The sequence below is a fragment of the Buteo buteo genome, chromosome 12 (assembly GCF_964188355.1).
Source record: "Buteo buteo chromosome 12, bButBut1.hap1.1, whole genome shotgun sequence".
Taxonomy (NCBI): domain Eukaryota; kingdom Metazoa; phylum Chordata; class Aves; order Accipitriformes; family Accipitridae; genus Buteo; species Buteo buteo.
Window position 1 is genome coordinate 37,633,242 of NC_134182.1, and position 24,845 is coordinate 37,658,086.

A 24,845-nucleotide genomic window follows, 5' to 3' on the forward strand; every position below is an offset into this window, starting at 1 on the left:
AGCGTCTGCACCTTCGCGCAGAACCCTGTTTGAGGAGTTGGGAGAGTCTGTCAAAAGGCTGAGATTCAGAGCACCCTGCAGCTCTCTCTTGCATCAGGCTCCTGTAACTTTTATCAACAAAGCATCGCTATTCAAATGCCATTCACCCCTCAAAGGTATTGCCAAGAAATAACTGAGGCTGCTGCCCTGTGATCAGGAGCTCTCGTGGTTGTGTGGCTGCTTTACCAGCTGCTTAATATGCTCAGCAACGGCTGCTGCCCTCTGCACAGGGAAAAGGGTAGGAGGAATTGGAGAGGGTCAGAGGCCACCAGTGATTTGGGAAGTGGCTGGTGCCCCAGAGCTTGCTAAACAGGAATGAGAAGAAAAATAAAATGTACTTGCTGCAATGCGATTGAAAGTCTGTGCCCCAGAGATGAGTTCTTCCTTTTCTGTATTTCTGCATCTTGCCTCCCTCTGGAGTGGGAAGCCTCTTTGCTGCTGGATACTCTCTAGATCACCCATAATTTAGTGCTTCCTTCCAGCTCGGTCTTTGAGAGGGGATGTATCAATCATTTTGGTGAGCTGCTCCGTAAATTTAAAAAGCTAAGCTTTCTTAGTTAGCTCCGAGTCCTCATCTCTATATAGAAGTGTTCACAGCCATTAGGAAGATGTTGCCATTTATTTTCAAGTTTCTCCTTGAAAATCCTGCAGGAAAATTACCAAATATGCAAAGTTGCTCTCAGATTCCACCCTGAGCTGCATATTCATCACCACATTTGCTCCTCAAGCTGCTATAACACTTTTCTCCATTGTAATCTTTATTGCTTCAGGTGTTCAGATGGCACTTTGTTTTTTCATTTAAAATTAAGAAATACGCCGGCTCTGTGGGAAGAGAAGCCCAGGAAGGTGTCGTGTGAATGGTGGTTCATGTCGTGAGATGAAGGAATGATGCTTAAATGCTTGCGGTGAAGCCTGAATGGCAGGGGGAGGGCAGAGGCAAAGTGTATTAAAATTCAAATGCAGAGGAAACTGGGGAGAACAAATAAAGTGCCGTGCCCTTTGGCTCATCTCCGGAGCCGAGTGCTCTTTGGAATTTTAGACACTGTCTCCCGAGCGAAGCAGGCGAGCGGTATCGACAGCCTCATCAATACTCCTTGTCTGCGTGGGGCTGGAGTGGTGCTCGGGTTAATCTGCTTCCAGTTGGGCCATCCTTCTCTGGGAAACTGCATAAAATGATGGCTTGTCTGAAGGAATAATAAACATTGTTTACTATTGGCACATTAGCGCCTTAAGGATCAAGATGTGTGTGCTCAGAAAGGCAATCCTGTGTCTGAAATATTAATGCAGTGGAAGAGCACATACTCTATTTAACAAAATAAATGCTGCGCTAGAACACAAGGAGCTGGAATATTCTGTGTCTGCTGTTAGCTCCCCACACGAGATGCTGCAGGCATTTCCAGGATGGAGGAATGGAAAGGACGTGCTTCAGCTGGAAATAAAGGCTACACAGGGCTCTCGTGTGTCAGGGAGTCTGCTCATGTTGGTTGTGTATTATTGAAGGGAATGCAAGGTTTGCTAGCAATGCTGTCTCTCATATCTTCTGCCACTGCTGCTGCTTACTTGCCAAGTGGCAGTAACCTGTAAATACTTCAGAGGATGAAGGAGGAGGGGATGTCCTACCTGTTGTTCCTATGTCCTTCCCCACAGCTGCTGAGAATCTGCTCTGCCGTGGCCCACGCGTGCTATACGGTTTTTAGTGGCTGCTCAAACATTACTGTTATTCTGCAGGTTGTGCTGGTGTTTGGTAGGAGAACCTTGGCTTGAGGAGAAAAAAAGTCAGGCTAAAGAAATCTTTTTTGTGGTTCAGTCGCAAAGAGGATGAAGCTGCTGTTCTGTTTTTCGTATGTGCACACATAGACCTTCCGCAGATTGCCTTGGTACCCGGTTATGTCGTGTTAACAGCAGCAATTAAAATACGTTGAGGTAAATGTGGCCACACATTGTATAGGAAAGGAATATGCAGATGTCAGTGTTTTATGGCGAGGTGCTCATGCTGCCTCTTCCCTTTTCTGCCTACAGTAAGTGGAGACTCACCAGGGCAGCACTAGCTGCTGGATCGCAGTGTGCTTCAGGAAACCGATGTAGATTAAATGGTACTTTACAGGGCTCCGTGTTACTACTCTGTTGTCAACGTTAATGGCTAAACATTATTTTTAATGCACTCCTAGTGTCAAAATCTATCACTAAATAGCAGCAACAGCAGAGCAGATAAAGCCCTATCATACAGCTCCCTTCCAAGGTACCTCTGTGCAGAGTCCCATTTCTGGCTAAAAATAGCTGAAGTTCAAAAAGGTACTTTCACAGCAGTAGTAAAATGCCCTGGGGATGAGACCCTGGGGTTAGCATTAATGGGGAGGCACAAGGGATTTCACATTAAGCCTACGTGGAATGAAACGTTGCTCTGTTCCCCGCGACAGCCCTGCCCTGGCCAAGGTGTCCCCAGGAGAAATCCCTGCAGCTCTCGCTTTCCTGTGGCAGCCCCTTTCTTGCTCCCGATGCACAGGAGGGCACCTCTTTGTTCCAGGTATTCACTCTTGCTTTTCTTTAATATTTTAAACTCACAATCCTTGTTAGGATTTGGGTTTCAGGTGTTTGAAAGCAGAGTCTTTAGTTATCGTCGTGTGTTGTGACAAAACCCGCCCACGCGCTGCGCCGGGGCTGAGCGGGCTCTCAGAAGTGACTGGCACTGATGCGCTTTAAAAGTGATTTGTTTCAGACTCGTAAAGATAGAATGGGAACAACAGCAGCGCTGCTGGTGCGTGCTGCTCTGCAGAGCCGGTGCTGGGCGCTTGTGTGCGGAGGAGATGTTATGTTTGTGTTAACTCTTCCGTTTCCCACTTGATACCAGGATGGTAGTTCTGTACCGGCAGTGAAGTTCATCGGCGCCTCGAGAGTCGGTACCCAACAGCAGAGCAGCCCAAGCTGAGAAATCTGAGCTGCAGCTGCTTGACATCAGTTGGCTACGGGCAAACAGCAAGGTTTATCTTGCTGTGTGAAGCACATTTTGGAGGTTCCCGCCCCGTTCACTCCATCCCCTGCATCCCTTTTCCCTTGGCGTGTTCATTGGGAGGTGCGCTGCGTTGAAAAAAAACCCCTAAACACCAATGGAGAAGAAAATTCATGGTTGCCTTAGTCTGAGTATAAGATCCACCTGCAGAAGAAATGTGAGGACGTGAGATGAGGAGGGACTTCCAGTGCTTTTGGGGAGGAACAGAAGCCTGGGGGCGATCCCAGGATGATCCTGGGTGCTGGGAGGCAGGTCCGCGGGGTACCAGCAGCCTGCGAGCCGGGTGCTGAGCCCTGCTGCTCGTGCTACGCTGCTCTGGCAACAGGCTGTAAAGAGAGTTTTATTTTCCTCCTGGCAGGGTACACAGCGATGTTTAGGACAAGAGATACTTTGACTACAATCAAAATCAATATAGGAAGTGGTAAAGTTAAAGATCATAGCTGGAACGGTGATTCCCAAGACAGAAAATTCTTGCCTTGCTGTTCCGGAGGTCTGCAGGTATCTGTCACACCAGGAGTCGTAGAGCCGAGCCTGAATCCATCTGGATCGGGAGTTATGAGAGAGCAGGGCTGGGTCCCAGGGTGGTACTCCGGCCGTGGGAGACGGTCTGAGGAGGTACCCGTGGTACCCATCCACGCAGGGTACCGGTGCCATCCGCCTGGTTTATCTGTGTGATGGGGACTGCACCAAGGGGGAAAAAACCAAAGGCAGTATTTTCTCTTCCCTTGAACAAGAGCAGTTTAGAAACCCTTCTCTCAAGGGTCTCCTGGGCTGGCTGCCTGAGCCCTCTCCAGCAATTTGCAGCTTTAGTATTTCAAGCGCAGCAGGAGGGAGGTGATGGGAAAGGGTGTTTGGGAACTCTCCCAGAGGAAACGCATTTCATGCGGCTACGGGAGCTCTGAGCTCACGCTGCACAGGAGGATCTAGCGGGTGAGACTTTTCTCTCATGAAGGTGACTGAAGTAACAGCATCATATATTATATAATTATAATTAAAGTTGTCAGGCTTGGACTGGATGCTTTGACCCCATCCGACTGCAGAGCAGGAGATGCGTCAGGCCCTCACCCCCTGTGAGTCGCTGCCTTTGGCTGCAGCAGGTCGCTGCTGTTTGTTTTACTTGGAGCTTCTGACGTCTTGGTTTTGCATTTTTAAAACTGCAGTGCTCAAGATTTGGGAGAAGCTGCTGGGGCCTGTGAAATGCTCCCGTGAGGCTGTCGGTGACCCCGGTGAGGGGATCCACGCTTAGAGTTGGCTTAGTGAGCAGGGAGAAATGTTCACAAATTTAGAGAAAATGAAGTGAGCTAGTGGTTGCTTGGCTGAATAGATCACCAGTAATTGCCTTGGCATGTAAGCAAATCAATGTCCAAACCAGTAACATGTCTACCTGTTGCTTTGAAGAAGCCAGTTTCATGGGGGTGAAAATTCAGCTGTGTACAGTTGGGAATTATGGGCACGTATCTGTGTGCCCAGAAAGTCACGAGCATGAGTAGACGCTTTTTAAAAAATTAACTCACAGAGGAAAAAGGGGAAGTGAATAGAAATGACCATAAATTATAAATGAGGCTTTGCAAAAATTACAAAGGGAGAAAAAGGACATTGGCACCCAGCAGCGTCTGGAATAACAGACGGGAGTTTGTCTCTGCGGCGAACAACGGGGATCTCGACAATAGTGTTTGCTGGTCGTGTGGGTGGAAGAGGCAAAAAAGGGAAGGCGTTTGCTGAAAATACTTCTGTCCTCTATTTTAAAAAAAAGCAGAGGATGTTGTTATATCACAGAATGAGGAATAAATTGGTTCTGTTCCAGCAGAAATTTGGAACTTTGTTAGGCAGCGATTATGAAATCTAGAATGTTGGTTTTTGAGTCAGCAGGTCTGGTAATTTGCAAGCAAGTGCTTGAAAAGAGCTGGCCACGCGCTCTGCGTCGTCACCGCTGATCCTCCATGGGACTTGGAAAGTGGAGGAAATTTCCAGGAGGAAGGCGAGTGTGGAGCCAGGCACAGCGGCACCAGGGGACCGGTATGGGGAGCGGAGCCCTCCCAGCTTGGCATGGCTCCTGAGCAAAGCAGGCTCTGGAAAGGGACTCGAGTACGCAGCTTCAGGAGGACAATGTAATTGGTATTCTGCATGAGGTTTAGAGAACTGGGTCTAGCCAAAATAACTTTATCTCTTTTGATGAGATTACAAGTAGGGCCAATATAGATAATAAAGTTGGTGTAATCATACGACTGCATGTTTCATGGCAATTTAATTAAGAAACTGCCAGCATACAAAAAAATCAACACAGTACGCGCTAAAAGGATTAAAATCCAACCAACAGGCTTCTGAAAAAGAATTTATTACAAACTAAGAGAAGCTACAGCCATTTGGGCTGCCATGACCGTTCCTTTCTTCATCTCCCACCTGCGTGTCGCTGCCTGTGCTCGGCTCGTGTCCCCTGGTGCGGTGGGTCTCTGGTCTTTGGCTGGAGAACAGGGCACAGAGGAAGGAGAGCAGGAGAGGAAAGGCAAACCGACCGAAAACATGGTGCTGCCAGCAGAGGAGTGAACAAGCAGATGATAAAGGGAGCTATGGGGAATAAAGAAATTAGATCAGATGCAAGCGCAGCGTGAGGAAAGCAGCAGAAACGGTTGATTTGAACCTGGCGAGGGGGTTGGGGGTACGCGAAGAAATCCCTCGCAAGATGGTGAAGTGTTTTAGACTGTCAGGTCAGCTTAAATCACTGGTGCAAAGTGGGAGCGGATCCCAGGGCTGCAGAGCTGCGGCTGGCGGGAGGGCAGCCCGCATCCCCCCGGGGCAGACTGCGGGGTCCGGGGGGGATCTCTGAGTGTCTGTGCAGCCCAGCAAACCCCAGGGCTAAAACCTCCACTGGGGACTTGTGACCTTGCAAAGGGAGACGTGCCTCAGTCCTTCCCCGGGACAGTTGCCGCCGTTGGTAAATTTACCGAGAAGCTGTGAAGTTATGACGGCGGCGAGCGAACCCTCCGCAGGCCAGGGCGAGAGGGGCTGCTGCATCTGAAACCAGCTCGTCCGCGGCTCCCGGGGTCCTGCCAGCTGCCGCTGCTCCCACAGAGACGGAATTGTCTCCTCTCGCCACGCCGCTGCTCGCTCTGGGCAGAAGTGCGCTGCAAAACTCGATTTATGCAAAAGCAAATTGCATTTCATAGCACAATTTAGCTCCGCTTTGCCCTTTCGTGTTTTAGGGTTGAATTGCCGGGACTCTGCTGCCTCTGCCACAATGCTAGGTATTAAAATAGGTTTGATATAGACAGAAATGATCCGTTTATTTCTCTTTATTGATGAGCCTTCTTACAATAGCACGTGAGAGAAGTCTGCAGTTGCTATGTGAAAACAGGCTCTTTCTAAGCTTTCCCCTCCTCCCTGCATAGGGATGGTTGTTTTTAAAGCATACAGTATTAAGTTAGATTTCTTGCCTTCTAAAGGAGTTGTTTCCAGACACTAGAGACAGAGAATTTGAGTGAAAATGCCTTTGGCCTAACACTCTGTAAAGCTACAAAACAAATATTCACAGGCACAGAAATACTCTCCTAGCACACCCCAAGATAAAATTGTGGTGGCTGTCGATGAACAGGCAGGTATCTCCAAAGGCAGCGTTCTTGTTCCAGACCGGGGATTGACAGACATGGCAAGGTTTTGGCTTTTTTAAGGCTTGTACACGTGGTGAAATGGATCAGAATGGGAGCTGGATGTGTGCTGCTCCCCCTTTATCCCGGTTTCCCGACTCTGGTACGTGGTTTTTCCTTTGGCCCTCTTGCCCGGTGTATCTGTAATAACTCGGATGGTGGTTGCTAGCAGATGCTCGGCTGGCCAAGCCAGCCCCTGCTGCGAGGACAAGTCGCAGGGACCTGCTCTGCCTGGGCTGGGCGGCCGGTTGGGAAGCAGCGATGCTCGAGCCAGACTCGCTGCCGTCTCCCCGCTGCTTTCGGGTATCCTCCCGCTGCCGTGTCCTCCAGAGCTCCTTTGGACACGTGGGACCTCTGAACGGGACGGCAGAGCCTGGCTGGAGCTCAGGAGGGCGGCTGGGGGCTGTGCCACCCCCTCCCTGGCACTTGCCCTTCTCGCGCCTCAGAGCTGCAGATTTCAAGTTGCTTTGCGGAGGGGAAAAGATAACCCGCAGGGCTGTTTGTGAGCGGCGCGCTAAGAATAATCACTTTGCTCTTGCCGTGGTGCTGGGATGATAAATACACATGTAAATGTAGAAAACACCAGAGATAAAATGGGTGACAAATGGGCTGTGCTACCTCCGCTCCCTGAGAGGGAATGAGATGCTCGCTACGTACTTGCAAAGGCCGGGGATGATTTTAAGCTCTGCTTTTATAACCGTAGGATAATAAGGCTGCATAAGGAGCCATGTAGTTTTAAATTACGCCCAACATAAGTTATTTCCTTACCTTAGCACTCATAAATCCAAACAAATGCATAAATAAAGGTGAGAGGTGTTTTACAGAAGGCTGAAACTTCGCTGCCTTTTAAAGCTGACATTTGGACATCATTTACGACACAGCTGAGTGCCACAGAAAAGAACACTAAAAATGATTACCGTTAAAATCTTGCCTTTTCATCTTACAAAAAAACAACAAAAAACCCACAAACTTTTTAACCTCTAAATTCGGCAGGCTACGGTTCTGCGCGAGTAGGCATCCTGAAGTGCTGGATTAACTCACCCGAGGGAAGAGCCTCGTGACTGTGGGAAGGATGATTTGAGGCTGGCTGGCTGCTCCGAGGGGTGTAAGTGTTCAGGAAAGGAATTCAGCTGAAAAGCTCTGGCCGCATCGCCTTTACGGCGTGTTTGACTCTCCTCCATCCGTAGGTGTGAGGGACCGCGGTGGCTTGTCCTGTCCCCTGCCCTGCGCGAAGGGGCCAAGCCGTCGCCTGCCTCCCGGCGTGCAAACCTCCACGAGGTGAAACCAGCCGAGCATCCCTTCAGGCAGAAAGCAGGAGCGCTGCCAAACGCCGAGACTGACTTTGCATATCTGTCCTTTGCATTTCGAACCTTTATTTTGTCATTTCTTAATTACGTCATCGCTGTCTGGACTGCTAATCACTGATAGCTGGAGCTTTTGGGGTTTCCTGTGCTTAGCTCTGACTACAGCAGGTCCCATTTTCTAAATGCATGCAGGAAGACGAGTTAGGGAAAGATATTTGACGTTATTTATCTTGACTGATTTGCTTCATTAAAAAAAATTATTGCATAGTCACATTTATGCATACAAATATAGTTCTCTGCAAATTTAGCTCCAAGTTCACACCACAGGAAAAGGAATGTTCCAGAACATGCTAATGATAATTTAATATTTTAAAATTGCAAATCTGTGATCTGAAATTATAATATTATGGTGCGTTGCTCTGTGAGGCAATCAGAAATGGAGATTCAGAGAAAACATTTGCATAATAATAGCTGCCGTGCATGTCGGGACTCTGGATGCAGGTTTTTGGTAGTTGCAGGCTTCCCCCCCCTTACATCTACTGGAAGACAAGAGCTGGCTGTAAGTTAGTGTTCTGAAGGTTTATGTCTGTGCTCCTGCTGGAGAAGCTTTTAAATCTTCCTTTATGTTTTGCACATCACAAGGATTGCTTTGTCTGTTGATGCTGGCGTGACCAGGACATCTCTAGTCTCTCCGTATCCTCACCTGCGGGTATCCTGCCCGAAGGCAGTGTGAAACCTGCCCTTCCCACCCGGTGTGTCCCTCGGGGGAAAAGTCTCCTCCAGGCATCCCTCAGCTCTTCCTGATACCTCTACAAAAATACAGGTCCCCTGAAAACTTTCCTGAGGTATAAATAACGTTTGGCTGGGTGCCTTTCTTGGGAGAAAGTACAAGAAGTACCTGGTCGGCTTTGCCGCGGGAAGGCAGCCCTCGGGCTGAACGGAGGCTGCTTACTGGGATTTGGTACGAAGGTTTTGGGACCGGTGACCACGGCTGATGCTGGAAGGCGCAGTCTGCGTCCGTCCGCTGTGGTGGTGGAGGGTGATGCTGGGCAGGACTGGGGAAAGCAGAACTACCTCGGACCGGTGCCCAGGCTCCTGGGGCTGGTTTCTGTAGCAGCAAACGTCAGGTCGAGCCTGGGCTTTCCCCTCCTGGTACTGCTTAACCCGGAGCACAAACCCTCCTGTTTTCACGGCCGTCTGGAAGGTTTTACTGTTCAACTCCCTTTAGAAATGCTCGAGAGAGGAGAAGGGGCTCAGGCTCGGGGTCCGTGTAGTCCTTATCCCCCCGGCAGGGCCAGCATCAGCTGCGTACGAGGAAAACATTAGATTTCATAATACACAATTATCTGATAATTTACCCGTGGGAGAAATTTCTTTCAAACCTTTGGCAGGTATCAGTGGGCGTATTTCCTAGAGAGTGAGGTTTTATGCCCCTTGTATATTTTATTCTTCTCTAAGTGTAGGAACTGTGGATTTCTGTTCATGTGCACATCTGATCCCTCATGATGCCATCCTGTCTCCCCCTAAAGCTAAATAACACTGATCTTTTCAATCTCTCCCGCTATGGAAATGGTCTGATAACAAATGTAGCTCTTTTCTCGCCGCCTTTATTCCCACTGTATCTTCAAGGGGCTGCAGACAACAGGACTTAGCAGCGAGCGGTGAGGGTGGACCATTTCTCCTGCTAATGGCAGGTGTCATAATCATTCCACAGTTTGTTTCATCTCGGTGGAGAGCTCTGTGAAACCTCCCTGAAATGCAAATGTTCCTCACCTGGGTCTTTCCCCCTTTTCTCCTCCCATACTGGATACGTATATCAAGGGGATGTGAAATGTTGTTGCAGACTGATGTTGTGTGCACGGCAATAGAGCCTCTTGCTTTTTGTAACTTCATTTCTTGCTTTTTTTTTTTTTTTTTTTTTTTCTCCAGAGTCGGAAACATGCCAGCAAAGTTCGCCTCTATTATATGCTTCATCCCATAGATGGAGGCTGCCCAGCTAAAAAGCTCCGGTCAGAAAACGTGGGTATAATTTAAGTCCCTGTTTACTCAACTGCTTTGTGAATCATTGACTCTCTGCTACAACGGTTTTTTCTGTTACAGCCGCAGATGATCAGGTACCCAGAGGTAACATTTAGATTAGCTGAAATGCTAAGTAACTGGAAATAATTTTCAATAAACCGTACAAGAAATATTACGTGCATCAGCAACAGTAATTGCATTTTTAGTTATTCGAATGTTCTTTCATAGGAAAAAAAATAGGCCGATAGCAAATATCTGGCATTTATTCAGTTGAAGTGCAATGGCTAGTTTTTTTGTGGGTAAGCCAGGGCAAGGGCTGCCGGAGGCTTGTGCCTTCGGGCGGTTGGGATCACAGTGAACGCTGCTCTGCGGTGGCTCTGGCGGGGGCTTTGGGGTTGCTCTGCTTGAAACAGCACTCGGGTCGCTTCCAGACACGTTCACCCAACTTTCAGTAGGCGACTTCGTTCCCAAGGGCCAGGGGCACCGGGCAGAGGGCAGGACTTACAGCCTGGCCAGCGCTTGGGGAGCGGTGTGGGGCAGCGATGCCGCATACGGAGCTGTTTTATCGACCCCCGGGGTATGGAGCTGTCGTATGGACTGTGGGAGATCAGGGGATGCTCACAGTGTCATCGGCACGTTGTGGCTGAAAACCCCCGGAGATCCCCCAGGATGAGGTCACCGGAGAGCAGAGTCCTCTCCAGGGGTCTCTCCTGACCTGACTTTTTTTCTGAGAGTTGATGAAAATGGAGTGCTGGATCTGAAAGGCTCCTCACAAAGGATTGTGGTCAGTCCGCAGTTTTAAAAAACGGCAATCGGGTTCCTCAGTTGCATTCGAATAAACAAATGAACGTGAGGGAATTGGACCAGCTTGCAGCCATTTGTCAGGCAATAAAAGGAGACTAAATTTATAAGGGACTGATTCACAGTGAATTATTCATTCAGCTCTTTCCCATATTCTGGGGCTGGTGTGAGAGCTGTTGATGAGGTTCCCAGCAGATAGCATCCAAACTATTTCAGATCTATGGGAGCGTGGCTGTGGCTTAATGCTATCAATACTTAGTGAGGTATCTTCTAATTAAAGGGAGAAGTGTGCAAGTTTTGCCAAAGGAATCTGAAAGCTCCTTCACACAGTAATTAAAATTTTAGTGGAACTTTTATGTTGCACACAGGGTAATTGCAGATGCAATCTACCCCTTAACAGTAGAATCTCACAGTATTTTTATTGAGTTATTAATTATAGAGTGTGAAAGGTACAGTGGACATGCACATATAGACTTGGAACGTGGTCCTCTAATGAGCTTCATGACATCTAACAAGAAACCACGTAGCTGCATGTACACCTTAGCATGAGGATATGGTGGACAGGCAGCCAAACAGACCTCAAATAAGTCAGAGCTGAACCACTTGCCATTTCTTTTGTGAAAAGCAACAGTGAGAAGTAATGTCATTCTGTGTTTGCTGATGCTTGGTTGTGCCAAGGGCAGCCCTTAGTGGGGGATGAATTAACAAGTCCTTAGGCACTAGGTGAATGACAGGCTGTGCAAGACCTAAATTTGAAAATTATTTATGTTATAAAAATAAAGCAGGGAAAATCTGCCAAAATTTACAGCTCAAAGTAGGCCTGTTGCTGATGAGATACGATCCAAGCCTTTGCATTTAAAGTGAACAGGAATATTTAGGACATCTCTAATGCTGCATGATTACATCATTGCCACGTACGGAGTGCAGCTGCATTGCCCGATTCAGGTATCCAGCAGTGTTAGTCAAGCCGTGACACACCGACTTTATCGAGTATTAGAAACAATCCGTGAAAACCAATTAAATTTCTGTGTAGAAGCATCTGCAACTAAAAAGGGAGTATTAGCCTTTTTTTTCATCAAAACCTGCACGGTTACATGCCTGTATGCCATTTGATTTGTGTCCTTTTGACCAGAAAACTAAACACCTTGTCTTGCTTCCAAATGGCAATAGGAGGAGAAGCTGCTGCAGCTGTAGATACTCAATGCAATAGGCTTAGAAACAGCATTTGCTACCTGACCTTTCGGTGAGACGAAGGGTAGTGTTTGCTGTTGTTTGAGGACTATAAAAATACTCTGCATTCCCCAAACACCCATTATCCTTTCATAGTAAGAAGTAGGAGGCTTATACGATTAGTCTTGCACTGGATAACGACTCAGTTGTTGGGCTGCTCGTTATTGTTTTAATTTTTTGTGGGGGAGGGGAAAAACCTCATGTCTTTGGTGTGCTGAGGGACTGTTGACCTTTCATTTTAAATTTCCGCTTAACATTTCAGCTGAAAGTAATCTGAGAAGGTTGCAGCCTGTGTCAGGGCCCCGCTGAAATTCAGAGTCACATCCTCAAGTCCTGGGATTGGTGAAGCAGTTTTAATCAGCCTTTTCTCACTACCTTTAAAAATAGGACCCCTGTTTATGATCAAGACAAACACGATGAAAATTTCTGATACGCTATGAAACTCATTTTTCTGAGATGGGAGAAAGGCCTTTAAATTCTTTCTAGTCCTATTCATACTGTAAGATAGTAAATTGCTTTAACCAGCATCGCCTTCCTTAAAAAAGAAAGGGGTCATAACAGCAAGGATAAATTATTTGAGGGAAGATAGGAGATTAGATTTTGGTGCTGAGGGTAATGCATGTCCTGCAGGGCGGCGCTGGAGGTGGTTAAGCCAAGAGCTGTGCCTCTCTGAGGCACAAACGGTGCCGGCGGCTGCCTTGGAAGGCTTGGCTTCAGTTCCCGATCAGCAAGAAAACCACAGTTTTTACAGCTTCTGATGCAAAATTTACTGCATGCTATAACCTAAATCTTCAGCGATTACACTGAAACTAAGATGAAATGTCTGGTTTTAGGGCCAACGTTCTTACTGTGTGTTTTGTACCCGATCAGAGGTTTTCAACCAAAAGGCCAGGTATTGGTTTCAATGAAAGAAATTAGGGATGGAAGACTTGAATTTACTCTCCGACGGAAGACTGGGACTGGCCGAGAGCTGCTGTTGCTGTGACGGGCTCTCTGCCCTGGCTGGTCCCCTGGGGGATGATGCCCCATCCTGGCCGTGGGGCAGAGCCTGCTGGTGTCTCCGTGGCGTGTCCCATGTGTGTTCTGCGTGCCGGTCCTCCCCTCTTCTCCCAGGCTTTGCTCTGTGAGGTTTTGAACACCCACTGAGCCACAGCTGGGCGGTGGAAGCCGGGGTCTCCAGCGGAGGAGTCAGCCCCGTTCTCGACAAGCTGCCAGAGCGGGGACCGTGGGACGCGGGCTTACCGCGCATCCAACACCCCCCTTGCTTAACTTAGGGCTGCCTTTTCTTCGGAGAACGTATACGTCCTAAGATGCTCCGAGACTCAAGGAGCGTTTCAGATTTAGAGAGCTGCAAACTGGTACTTGCTCTTTGCTTGTACCACAAGAACAGGCTCCAAAATGGAAGTGGTCTAAATTTTATACAGAGCGTTACAGAAAATAGCTCTTTAGCAACACCACCTTCATGCATAGAAAATTAACTCAAATTTAAAAGATAATTTGCAGTGCCTTGAGTGCTATGGTTTATATTGCTATATTTCAAGGGTTTGTATAATCTTTTCTTCTTAGTAAAACCTAGGAAATGAAGACAGCAGATTGTATCTGTGGAATAAAAATCCTTACTTTTCCCAAGTATTGCTTAAGGAACATCCAGCAAAGGACTACAACTGCCTGGTCCTTTGTGAGGATTATGCCTTTTAGCAGCTTGTTAACAGGCATCTGAATAACTGAAGTTAATTCTGCTGGATGTACAAGACTTGCTTTGAAGTTTATAATATTACAAAAAGAAGGCCTATAAATTAGGCTGGCTTGGCACCGCTACGGAGTGGGGGGAAGATGATCGATGTCAGCGTTGGGAAACGGACGCTTTATCTCCGAGCCTGTGGCGTGTTCCGTTGTGCTTCAGTTTATGCGAGACCATTCGCCCCTGTCAGTGCTGCATCTCCGCAAAGGTTAGCGAGAACGGATTGCCTGGAGAAGATCGCAAAAACAAATGGCAGAAATATTCTTTGCGCATTGGCTGGCTTTATGCAGCACGGGGTTAGAGAGTTGCTTGTGTGGGTTTTATGGAAACTAAATTGAGATGTTAGTGCCTATTTACTGCTGCTGCTTTAGACTGAGCTGGGTGCGGGAGCAAGGGAAGAGGCGAGGAGAGATGGATGTGTGCACGCGTGGGTGCAGAGCATCCCTGGAGAGCGGGTGTCTGCCCCGAGTGGGCTGTGGGTTGGCTGAGCCCCGTGCCCCAGCGCTCGCCCGGGCATCCTGATCGACAAGCGATGTTATTTTACCACCTGGCTGCACAATCCTGTCAACACGGTGTCATTCAACGGGTGACAAAAGACACCGGGCTCAGATTCCCCCCCAGCCCATCTGGTTACAGGTAAAACAGCCGCTGACAAATGAGAAGGCATAATTACCCTTCAGGGCTGGATACAGCCCTGAGCGCCGGGGCAGCTCTTGCAGGGAGGTTGGGTGGTGGAGGAGGGAAGGGAAACAATTCTGCTGACAAATGCTGCAGACTTGGGTAAATGCTTAATAACACTTGAGCCCAAACATCTCCTCCGTCCTGCATTGAGGAACAGCATGTAGTGTATGAAAAATGGCTGGCTGTTGGAGAGCAAAGGTCTGTTGTGTTTTGTGCAGATGCTGGGACTCTCAGACTGACAAAGAAATTTGGGGAGACCCCTCTCCTGCAGGCGAGTGCCAGTCTGGTGGCCAAATCCCCATCCAGGCCCTTGCCCAGAGACTTGGGTGAACTCGGATAAGCTGCGCAGTGAACTGTGGATCGGTGGAAATGGGACCTTGGGCTCTAAATGAGGTGTCTGAGGGGGCGTCTAAATTTTTTATGTTTTTTTCTTTTTTTAACTGCAGTCTATCTGTGGAAGTAGATTGTAAAGGAAAAAATGTCACTGAAGAGCCAACCAGGCAGAAGAGACCCTGGTGCACAAACACCGAAGTGTATCAGCTTTTCAGACGAGCTCTGTTGGAGGCTCTTTATATGTTACCACCACTGATGATCAATAGAGTCTGGGAATTTTTTACTCTGCTCTTAACTTTCAAGTGATTTCCCTTTGAAGACATAAAATATCTTGAGAGAAACCTATTTAAAAGAAGTGCAAATTACACTCAGAACAGTACTTACCACCTCTTGAGATTTCTCCCTAAGGTTTAAGTTGATTTGTAGTTAACAACAACAACAAAGTGATGAAAATCGGTCCTTTTTCCTAATTGTGCTTATTTTGGGGGGGAGAAAGTGACCTTAAATAGCAAGGTTGGGTGTCGACCGTGTGGTGGGTTCGCTCTCCCAAATATTGCAGAGCCCTTCTCTTGCCCCACAACTGCCCCGGAGGCTGGGGAGCATCTCCAGGGCTTGCCGTGCTCCCCCGGTGCCGGCGTACCCGGTGCCCTGGGGCCGGTGCCCATTGCCGCCGCGGGGTCGGGTGCTGCCAGAGGAGCCTGCTGTGTGCTGGAAATGTTTGGCTGGTTTCTCCGGTCGCGTTAGTCCGGGCTGGGGCCAGGCTTCGGTGGGAGGACGGCAGGGTTGGGTGCTGGTGCTGGAGTTGTTTCGCCCGTTTGTTGAGCTGGGGAAGTTGAAGAGCTTGGGCCCTTCGTTCTGTGTCTGAGGACGAGCGTGGCGTTTGCAAAAGGGAACTGGCTTTTGGATGCCATCTGACTTTCCCTTGGCCCCCGCTGTCCCTTGAGCAGTGCCATCGTTTCCAGCTGTGCAACGTGCTTTGTGTGCCCAGGGGTGCGGTCGTGTGCCCCCGCGGGTGCCTGAATCTTTGCAGGGGGATGAACCACAGAGTGCATTTACAGCTTGGTGTGAAACGAAGGTTGCAGTTTCTAAAGCAGGCTATTTTCTGGTTTGACTGTATACCAGCAGTTGAAATACTTGCTTTTTTTTAAAAAAAAAAAAAAAAAAAAAGAGTGCACGACTCTCCAGATGGCTTGTCACTGGAGGGAGTTTTGCTGTCGCACAGGGGCCAGATCTGACCATCTTGTCCAGGGAATGAGCTGGGATGCTAACTACCTGCACACAGCGGGTCATTTCCCGGCTTTGGAAAGGTCTTCCTCTGCACAGAGGAGTGTTTTCAAAAGAGATCATTTATAAATTGCTTTCAGCGGCCAACACAACATACTGAGATCTTTGGAAAAGCAAGACCGCTTATATATGGCCCTAAACGTGATTCTCATTTCCTTTGCAGGATGGATTGAATAATTAATTGCGACTAATGGTGCAAACGTCCTTTTTCCCCTGCTTGTTCGTTGTTTTTACCCTTGTATCTGTGGAAGCTATTTGTTCGTAAACACTTGCTGGCAGCAGCAGTTCTGTTTTGCTGACAGACGTTCAGCCCAGGGGCTGTTTGTGAGCTTTTCTCCCAAGCCCTCCCTGGCTTCTCAGCTCCTCCCGGCCGGGCAGGGATGTCTCTGTGCCTTCGTTCAGCCTCCACCATCCCCTCCTCCTCACCAGGTTCGCTCCGAGTAGAAGGTCGGAGACAATATTCGTATTAAATCAGGGTTTACTTGTAAAAATAAAGGTGCGGCCATTAGTGACTGTGAAGGATGGTCCCTACTTGTATTGCCACAGCCTTGAGAGCCTCTTGCTGGTACTGAAACACTGAATGGTGATGTTCATAACTTCTTAAAATTTCCAGTCACCTCTTAGCTGGCACCTCTGACACCTAGGAGCTTGCGAGGGGGTATCCCCTTTGCGCTGGGGTCTTTCGTTGTGCAGATCCTTAAACAGGGCTACAGGCTGCAGCCCTGAGTTTGTTTTAGGCAACATCAGTTTCTAGGATGTGTTTTTTACTGTTGGGTGCAAAGCGTCTTGGACTTTTGTGATTGCCTTTTCTCATCTGGCAGTGTTCGAGAGCTCAAAATCCATCTCTAGGAAAGGAGCGGGACGTCAATGTGGTTTTTAGGTGTTTTGTTCTTTTTTTCCTTTTGTGCAAACCCTACAGCAAGAGGTTTTTCCTATCTGTAGTACATGCCATAAGGCTGCTCTTGCCTTCAGGTTTATCTTGTTAGTAGCTGGTAGTAAATTATTGTGAAGTATGAGCCTGGTTCCTCTGCAAGGGCCGGCAGATGGGCAGCCCAGTACGGCCAGGCACCTCGTGGAGCTCCTGCCCAGTATAGCAGACACTTGGGGTGCAGCCAGGGCTCCCTGCCCCTCCGGCTGATCTCAGTCTCGGTCTCTGCATGAGGAGGGCGATAAGGGGGTCTCCCCCCAGGGCTCAAGAACAGAAGAGCAAAGGCAGAGGAGCAGGAGGCATCCGGGGCTGGTGTGCGATCCTGTTTGGGGGACCTGCACGAGTCCCGCTGGTTTATTTGCTTCTCCCACTTGGTGAGAGGGATGCACACCCGAGTCCCGTCCCCCCGGCTGCTTTGGGGTCTCTTACAGAAGTGTGGCAGGAGGAAGCGCAAGTGTCTGACGGCAGGGAAAGCACCAGATTTGTATGGCTCCCTCAGCCAGAGAATAGGAATAAAGACTAAAGGAAGGCAGGCTGGTGGACGTGATGGGTGAACGTCACGGCTGTGGGGAACACGAAGCAACGGGATGAGCTCCCAGCGTGCGAATGGGAGCGGAGGTGCTGGGGTGTCGGGACCGCCCGGGGGTCGGAGGCATCCGTAGGTTGAGCAGGGCTGGGACCAGGCAGGAGCGAGTCTGGGGGAGACAAGGAAGGGAAACCCCTTGGAAACCATGGCCTTGGCATAACAACCTGGATTCCTCTCTCTTCTTTCTCCCTGACCGTGCTTGGTGGGCTTATACACCTCTTTTTTTGTCTGTGTTTTTGTCTCCACCCAGGGCAGTGATGGTGACTCAGTGGATAAGAACAAATGCTGCACACTATGTAACATGTCCTTTACCTCAGCAGTGGTGGCCGAATCGCATTACCAAGGGAAAATCCATGCCAAAAGGTTAAAACTGTTGCTAGGTGAACAACCAGCATTAAAGGCCACAGGTAGGTCCGGAGGCAGCGAGCCGGAGCAGGAGGGTCCGGCGCGGGGCGGAGCGGGCTCGCTGTGCCGAGGTGCCGGCTCGGTGCCAGCGCGGCAAAAAATGGAGCTGAGCGATGGAGGCCGGCAGAAGCAGCTATTCATTTGTGTTGCTGTCATAACAACCTTTAAAAATTGCTGATGCTCATTATTGCCTGCTTTGTTCACATAGATTAGTGGTTTATCAGCCAGGGCTGGCCTTTGTACGAGAGTCCTATCTCTGGCTCCATGCTTCTGAAATGTTTTGCTCGGTGGAAGGCAATATCTCCTCTGGGCACGAACAGCCAAGCCTCGCTTTAATTATCAGAAGTTATTCGACAGCTTAGCTAATATGTTTAATAAACCTTTCGTGTTACTGTACAGAACAGAATATCATTTGCTTTTACCTTAGAGGGAAATCTGGTCTTTAAAAACTGTTGGATCGATTGCCTTTTGATTTTTGCCCAGATGGGGATTCATGCTTTCCTCCACAGTGATTCCAATAATGCAAGCTTATTAACTTTCACATTTAAAAAGTCAAACGTTGGAATCGGATAATTTAACCATCTTATTGTTTGCTTAACCATAAAGTCCCTGCAAACCGCTAATATACTGTGAAACAAAACTTCCTCTGTGGTTGTCAGGCCAGAGGATACTCGAACAAAGTATTCTTCATGCTAACCAGGCAAGATAGCTGGGCTGTGGTCCTGCGGACAGATGTATTTTGGTACTTCTACCAGTGGCCCTTCCTTCGGAACAGAATATAAAGTTGGCTGTGCATTTTACGTCCTGCCTAACGCGATGTGCATAAATCCTAGGTATGGTTAAATAAGGGGGGGCTGGCTCTGTGTGTGTTTTTGTTGCTTTTTTAACTTTACAGACTGTAGATGCTGGTGCATAGAATATCATTTGTCCTTTCCCAGGATTGGCTTGGGAAACATTATCCGCTTTGCCTGAGGGAACATGGGGAATCGCTTTAGATGGTGGCTTACTTGTTTTAACTAACAAGTGGGCTCTCAGAAGGCTCGTTAAGTGAAGGTGCAGCAGAGTTCACGAGTCGCTGAGGTGCATCTGAAAACTGCCCCGGTGCTTTGGGTACCAGGCGTGAACCCCGCAGGGGGCGAGGGTGCAGCCGTGGGTGGCAGGGGGTGCTGGCAGCTCCTGACCATCCCCACAGCGAGCCGGGAGGACGGATCTAACATAAACTAACGTGGTAATTTGCAGCTGACTCGCTTTAGGACTCCTCAGGCCATTCTCTGCAGCTGGCAAATAATTACAAGGGCACCGAGAGAAGTGGCGTACTCGTTTATGGTATTTAATTGCCCAGTGCTTGTGTTAGTGCTCAGAACCCTGTCCCTTGTGTGCAGCCTTCCAGCATTTTCTCCTCTGGCACCAAAGGACCTGCCACAAAACCTCGTATTTCTGGTTACATCCCGGCGAGTCTCTGAGGGTCGCGGGGGTGCTGGATTTCAGGGAATAGCGCATGGACCCATTCCCACATAAGTCGACGATTCAGATTCACCCGCCAGCAGGGAAAGAGTTTCTGTTTTCACCTCCAGGACCGTCGTTGCGGGCGAGACCCCACGGGTCTGGTGGTCCTCGGGCAGGTCCTCGGGAGCAGCCGGGATCCCAGGGTCCGCCTGCGGAGCTGGAGCCCTGCGAAGGCGGACGGACAGACTGTGGGCAGTGGGTCTCGATCGATGGCAGGAGAGAATTGATCTTGGCCCAGCAGGTGCCAGTGGAGATCTTGGCCTCTGGCGAACCAACATTTCTGTTGGAAGTGGAATTGGAGACGCGCGTGGACTGGCAATAGGTAGACGAGAACCAGATGAGAACCCTCTCCTTCGTTAGTGTAAAAGGAACTAGGCCTTAAGCCTCATTATTTTAAGACTATTTGCTTTATTGCATAAGACTATTCATATTAGACATATAACTAATGATTAGAAATTGGTTTAGAGAAGATTAATAGAATGCAGGTGCATATAAAACAATATCTATGAGTTGCTTAATTGTTTTATGAGACTCCCTCTTCATGGCTGGCTTAAAATCCAGTCAAGCTGAATCAACAGAGAAAGGATCATACATCTTACACCCAAGACATGAGAGCAAGTGATTAACTTTAGAATAAGATAAATTAATAAAATAACCTGAGTAGTTTTCTTTGGAGACCCATAGATACCTTTGAAGTGTAAGAAGATAAGTGATGATGGTGACCGGAGACTTTTTGCCCATGACCACCAATCCCAGAAGAACTGAGACATGAGAATGGAGAATGGATGAGATAAGATGGTGGATGATAACGATATGAGAACAGAGAATCGACTGGAAAATTACAGAGACTTTGGACTGGGACAATGGGTGGCAAAAGGGTATAAAAGATTTGAAAACTTTTGGAGGGTTGCCATTCACTGCGGTGGTGGCCCAACTCTGAGTTGTTAATAAAGCAAACCTAGAGAAACCCACATTCATAAACTCTTTAACAGTTAGAGACCTCTCTGAAGGGGCGCCGAGGCTGACTTACCATGGGATCCATGCAAGACCGTGCAGCGACCAGCCCTGCTGCGCTGCCCATCCGTACAGAAGCTGTAGGGCCCTGACAAGGCAGGGCTTTCCAAGAGCCGCACCTTTGCATCGTGTTCTCGTCTAATTTTTTAATCATCTGGATCAGCCTCGCAAAGGCTCTAAGTGAGCTGCGCCGCATGCTCCGAGAGTAATGGGCTCTTCAGCTGTCATAATCACTAGGAGAGTAACTCAAGGACTCATCAGCTCTTCCAGACACTTGATCTGGAAGATGAAGCTGAGCTGCAGGAATACATTAATAAGCACCTCCTTGCTCTCCAGCAGTTGTCAGAAATGTGCCCTTTGGACGCAGCATTTTTCTGGGCTTCCTACAGAGTCACTCAGCATTTTTTCCATTGGATTTTTGTCCCAGTCCTTCACGGCTGGCACCGGGGGGTGTTTAGTCTCGGACAGAGCTTCCGAGACTCCTGTGCTCGTGAGTCCTGGGAGCTGACCACGCACAGCCCTGAGCGTGCTGGATGCTCCTGGGGAGGAGGAGGAGGGTCCTCGGGAACCTTCACACGAAGCCTCGGGGGCTTCACACGTGTCTGTGACAACAGCGTGGCTGCGGGGCTGCAGCTGTCTGTGCAGGGTTTGAGCAGGAGCTGTGCTGGTTTTGGTAGGAGAATTTATTATCTAGCCATTTTTCTTCCCCAGCTCCATGGAAAGGCACTCCAGAGGCTCTTGTGCATCGTCCTTAAAGCCCCGATTGCCAGAAGCCCTGTCAGCGTCTCAGCATCAGCTTTGAGACCCCGGCGCTGGAGGTTGGAAGTGCCGGTGGTGGAGCTGTTCTTTGCTCCGGCCGTCTGTAATTAAAGGGCTGTTGGGCACGTTGAGTCCCAGAGTCCCCTCTGACACTGCGGGTCCTGCGGGACAGGGACGCGGCGCGTTCCACATCACCCTGTGCTGGGATGAGGGGTGGTTTGTTTTCCCTTTGATTTTCATAAGGGGGATAAATAACATTTACTATAACATTTATCTGCTCGGAAGTAAGCTGCTAACTTGCAGCAGTTAAGAGGTATTGATAATCACCAGCGTGTCACTGCTGAGGGATCCAGCCCCTTCTGATGATCTGGAGACCTGGATGTTGAGCCCAATAGATCAAGGAGCAGGTGCTGGAGATTTGGGAGGCACGAGCTCATGCTTGCAGTGTAATGGTTTAGCATCTTTAAAAGAGATCAAGCTGCTGTTCTGATCATAACACGGTAATCCTTCAGATGGTTAAATGGATTGAATGTTTTATTTGCTGTTTCCTTAAGCTCTTAAGAGGACACTATTTTTTAACTTTCATGTGTGATCAAAAAAAGTGAGAAAGTCTCTATACAAATATTTGAACTCTCATAATCTTTTAATTAAAAAAAAAAAGCTTAAAATGTTTTCAGAGTTCCCCAAGTGCTCTTATTATGGCTGAGATTAAACATGGTTAATCTGAAAAGGTATTTTAGTGGCAATAGGTAAGTAAAAATAGGTAATAACCTCCAGATTTCATTTTCAGCCTTGCACAAAAATTTATTCTGCTACCCTAAATTTTTGTGAAATTCTGTGTTGACCATTTACTCAATTAGTGTGTCTGTGTGTAAAGGGAGGAAAGAACTTGTGAAATTCTTTGCACAGTTGTCTTCACGGGAGTCATTTCATTCACACAGACATACGGTTGCCTCTGAGGAGCGTAGCATCTCTTTAAATTGCACAGTAACAAAATGAATTTAGGGGACAAAATGAAGACTAATGAATGCAGTCGAAACTGCAGGGGAAATTTAAGGAGAATTCTTGAGCTGTTGGAAGAGCAGCGTTTTCCAGTAAAGGTTAAAAAAAAAAAAAAGCATCGAAAAAATACGTAATACTCTCAGCAAAGGTGAAAAATTTGAAAAATGCCTGCAACTGGAATTCTGATCCTGGCCGTGGTTCCTGGAGGCAGCGGCTCTGAACATGCCGTGCTGCAGGGCTGCCGTGGGACCTGGAGCCACTGCCGGCGGCCAAAAATTCCCTGAGGCTTCCCCTCTGCAGAGCAGCTCCTCTCCAAATGCAGCGCCCTGTGGCTTCATCCTGGACTCGCATCCGTTTCCAGCCAGAAAGCGGCAGAGGGAAGGATTTCTGCAGATATGTCCTCTGGTGCTGACATCCAACGTGTGTGTCTGAGCATTGAGCATTCTTCCCTGCAAGCAGCGCAGTGCCAGAGCGCTGCTTAATATTGAACCTGAGAGCAGCTCAGGGGCTTCCCAATGAGTTGCACGCCGCGAGGTGAAATGTTTATCTCAACTCTGCTGAATTGGTAAAGACCAGACTTCCCTCTTGTCACCGTGGAGGTTACATCAGCCCTAAGCTCTGAGGAACCTGTGCTCTGCGTAGTATATAAAGCGGTGCAAGGCATGAGCGTACATCCTACTCTGTGCCCTGACAGTTCTGTTCCCCCTCATTCCTACCAGATAATTCAGATGTGCTTTCTGATCACCTTAAGCTGCAGGACCCCGTCACCCGCCTTCGGGAGGGCTTGGATCTGCTTTACAGCTCCATGTGGACACATCTGCCTCCGAACAGACCGCTGCTTGATACTCTGGGTTCTCTGTCTCACCAATCTCGTAGAAAGTGACATCTATTCTCAGTCCCCTTATGGAGTTACACCTTCCCTTTCAATTTTATCATCTTAACAAAATACATATCTCTCATTTCTCTGCTGGTGCTTTCAGGAGAGGGAGAAGTGTCTTAACAGTCGGGTTTTCACAATCGGAGGGCAATGTCTCATCGCTAGAGTGAAGTATTTGTGATCTTTTCTGCTGCTCCTTCCGTACAAGGTTGTAGCCCTCAGAGGCTTTATGTCACCGCTATTGCTGATGAATTTCTCTAGTCATTTCCAACATCTTCTGTCAGCTTGCATCCAGTCATCAGCATGAGTTCTAAACCAAAGAATTGTAGGGGGGAAAATAGCTGCTGCCTTCATTGATCAAAGCGTGGGTACCTGCAGGCATCGTTTTGGAAAGGTGGAAATTGGCCCCTGAGCCCCGGCAGTGCCACGGTGCCGACGTGAGTCACGGCTCAGGAGGTGCTGGGGCCGGTGCGCGCCGGCTGCTGCCAGGGGAGATGCCAGCACCAGGATGCCCCGTGTTCGGGGTGAGGAATAAAGGCGTGATTTTGTCGGCAGCAAAAGTTACCTTGGCTTTTTTACCTCCTCATTCTCTAGTTCCCAGCGTGGGGTTTGCGTTTCAGATGTGCCGAAGGGGACAGAGCAAATGGCTTTCGGGTTTGGGTGCGGGGATCTGTCCGGCGGCAACTGGAGTCTACCTCAGCCTCAGATTTGTCTTCTGAAGAAAACAGAATTTCTCTAGTGCCCTGTTGTTGTGGCTCAGTTACTTACGCGTTCTCATGCTCGGTTCCTGGAGAGTGGCAATGATAAGAAGTTGGGTGCCCTTTAAATACAGCTATGAATAAAAAGCTTTGCATGCAAGAAATAAGTCAAACATTAGTTCATTGCCAGAGTGTTAAAGTGTTTCTAACTTTATATTTTGCTTCTTGCAGCAAAGTAAGACTTTCTCACTTCCCTCCCACAGCAAAAGGGAACGTAAGGCAGACTGTCATGAGCTATTTAGCATTTTGAAATACTTGAAATAGTCAAACTAGCAGCTTTTATGTTTGTGTTTTAGATGGAGAAACATTTTTAACATTTGACGTTTTGTGAGTGTTTATTATTAATTTTCATGTCGCTGCTCAGGGAATGATGATATTTTCTGTTCTGTAGTAGTTATGTAGCGCATATCAAAATGATAAATCCACATTTGCGGAGAAGTCAACCTTCATCTATTTCTCTTAAGGAGGATTTGGAAGACACAGGATGTTTTCATTAACTGCCAGGCTGGGTTCAGCACACCTTAGGACTGGTGGTAGTTGTAAACGGAACCTGAGCAACGTGGCTTTACAAGAAAATATTTTGTATTGTGAATGCTGAGAGGAAATCCCTGCCATGCGGGAGCACCCGTGATGATGCCGGCCGGGGGTCTCTGCTGCGGGGGCTGCAGCCCACGGGGTTGAGGGGAGCCAGGCACGGTGGTGGGCTCAGAGCAGAGCTGGGGTGAGTGGGGGGGGGGCTCTGGCGTGATCCCCCAAAGCAGGACCGCTGCTCGCACTGACAGCCTCCCTCCTGTGCTGCATTTGGGTGAGCACGAGCCCCCAACCCCATTGAGAGGGGCTCGGACATGCAGCCATGGGGCCGGCGGGCCGGCTGACGGCTGAGCAGCGGAGAACGCTTCAGTCGTATTTCTTTAGCGAGCGGGAGATATA

The 24,845-nt window shown here is 48.6% G+C and overlaps 1 protein-coding gene across 3 annotated transcripts in view; it reads left to right on the forward strand.

Moving 5' to 3' along the window:
* ZMAT4 (zinc finger matrin-type 4) overlaps positions 1 to 24,845 on the forward strand; it is a 105,028-nt gene that overhangs the window by 60,179 nt on the left and 20,004 nt on the right. For all 3 annotated transcript variants that reach the window (XM_075043432.1, XM_075043430.1, XM_075043431.1), the window contains exons 3-4: positions 9,921 to 10,010; positions 17,845 to 18,001. In XM_075043432.1, coding sequence (XP_074899533.1) covers positions 9,921 to 10,010; positions 17,845 to 18,001 — 247 coding nt within the window. The remainder of the gene's footprint in view (positions 1 to 9,920; positions 10,011 to 17,844; positions 18,002 to 24,845) is intronic.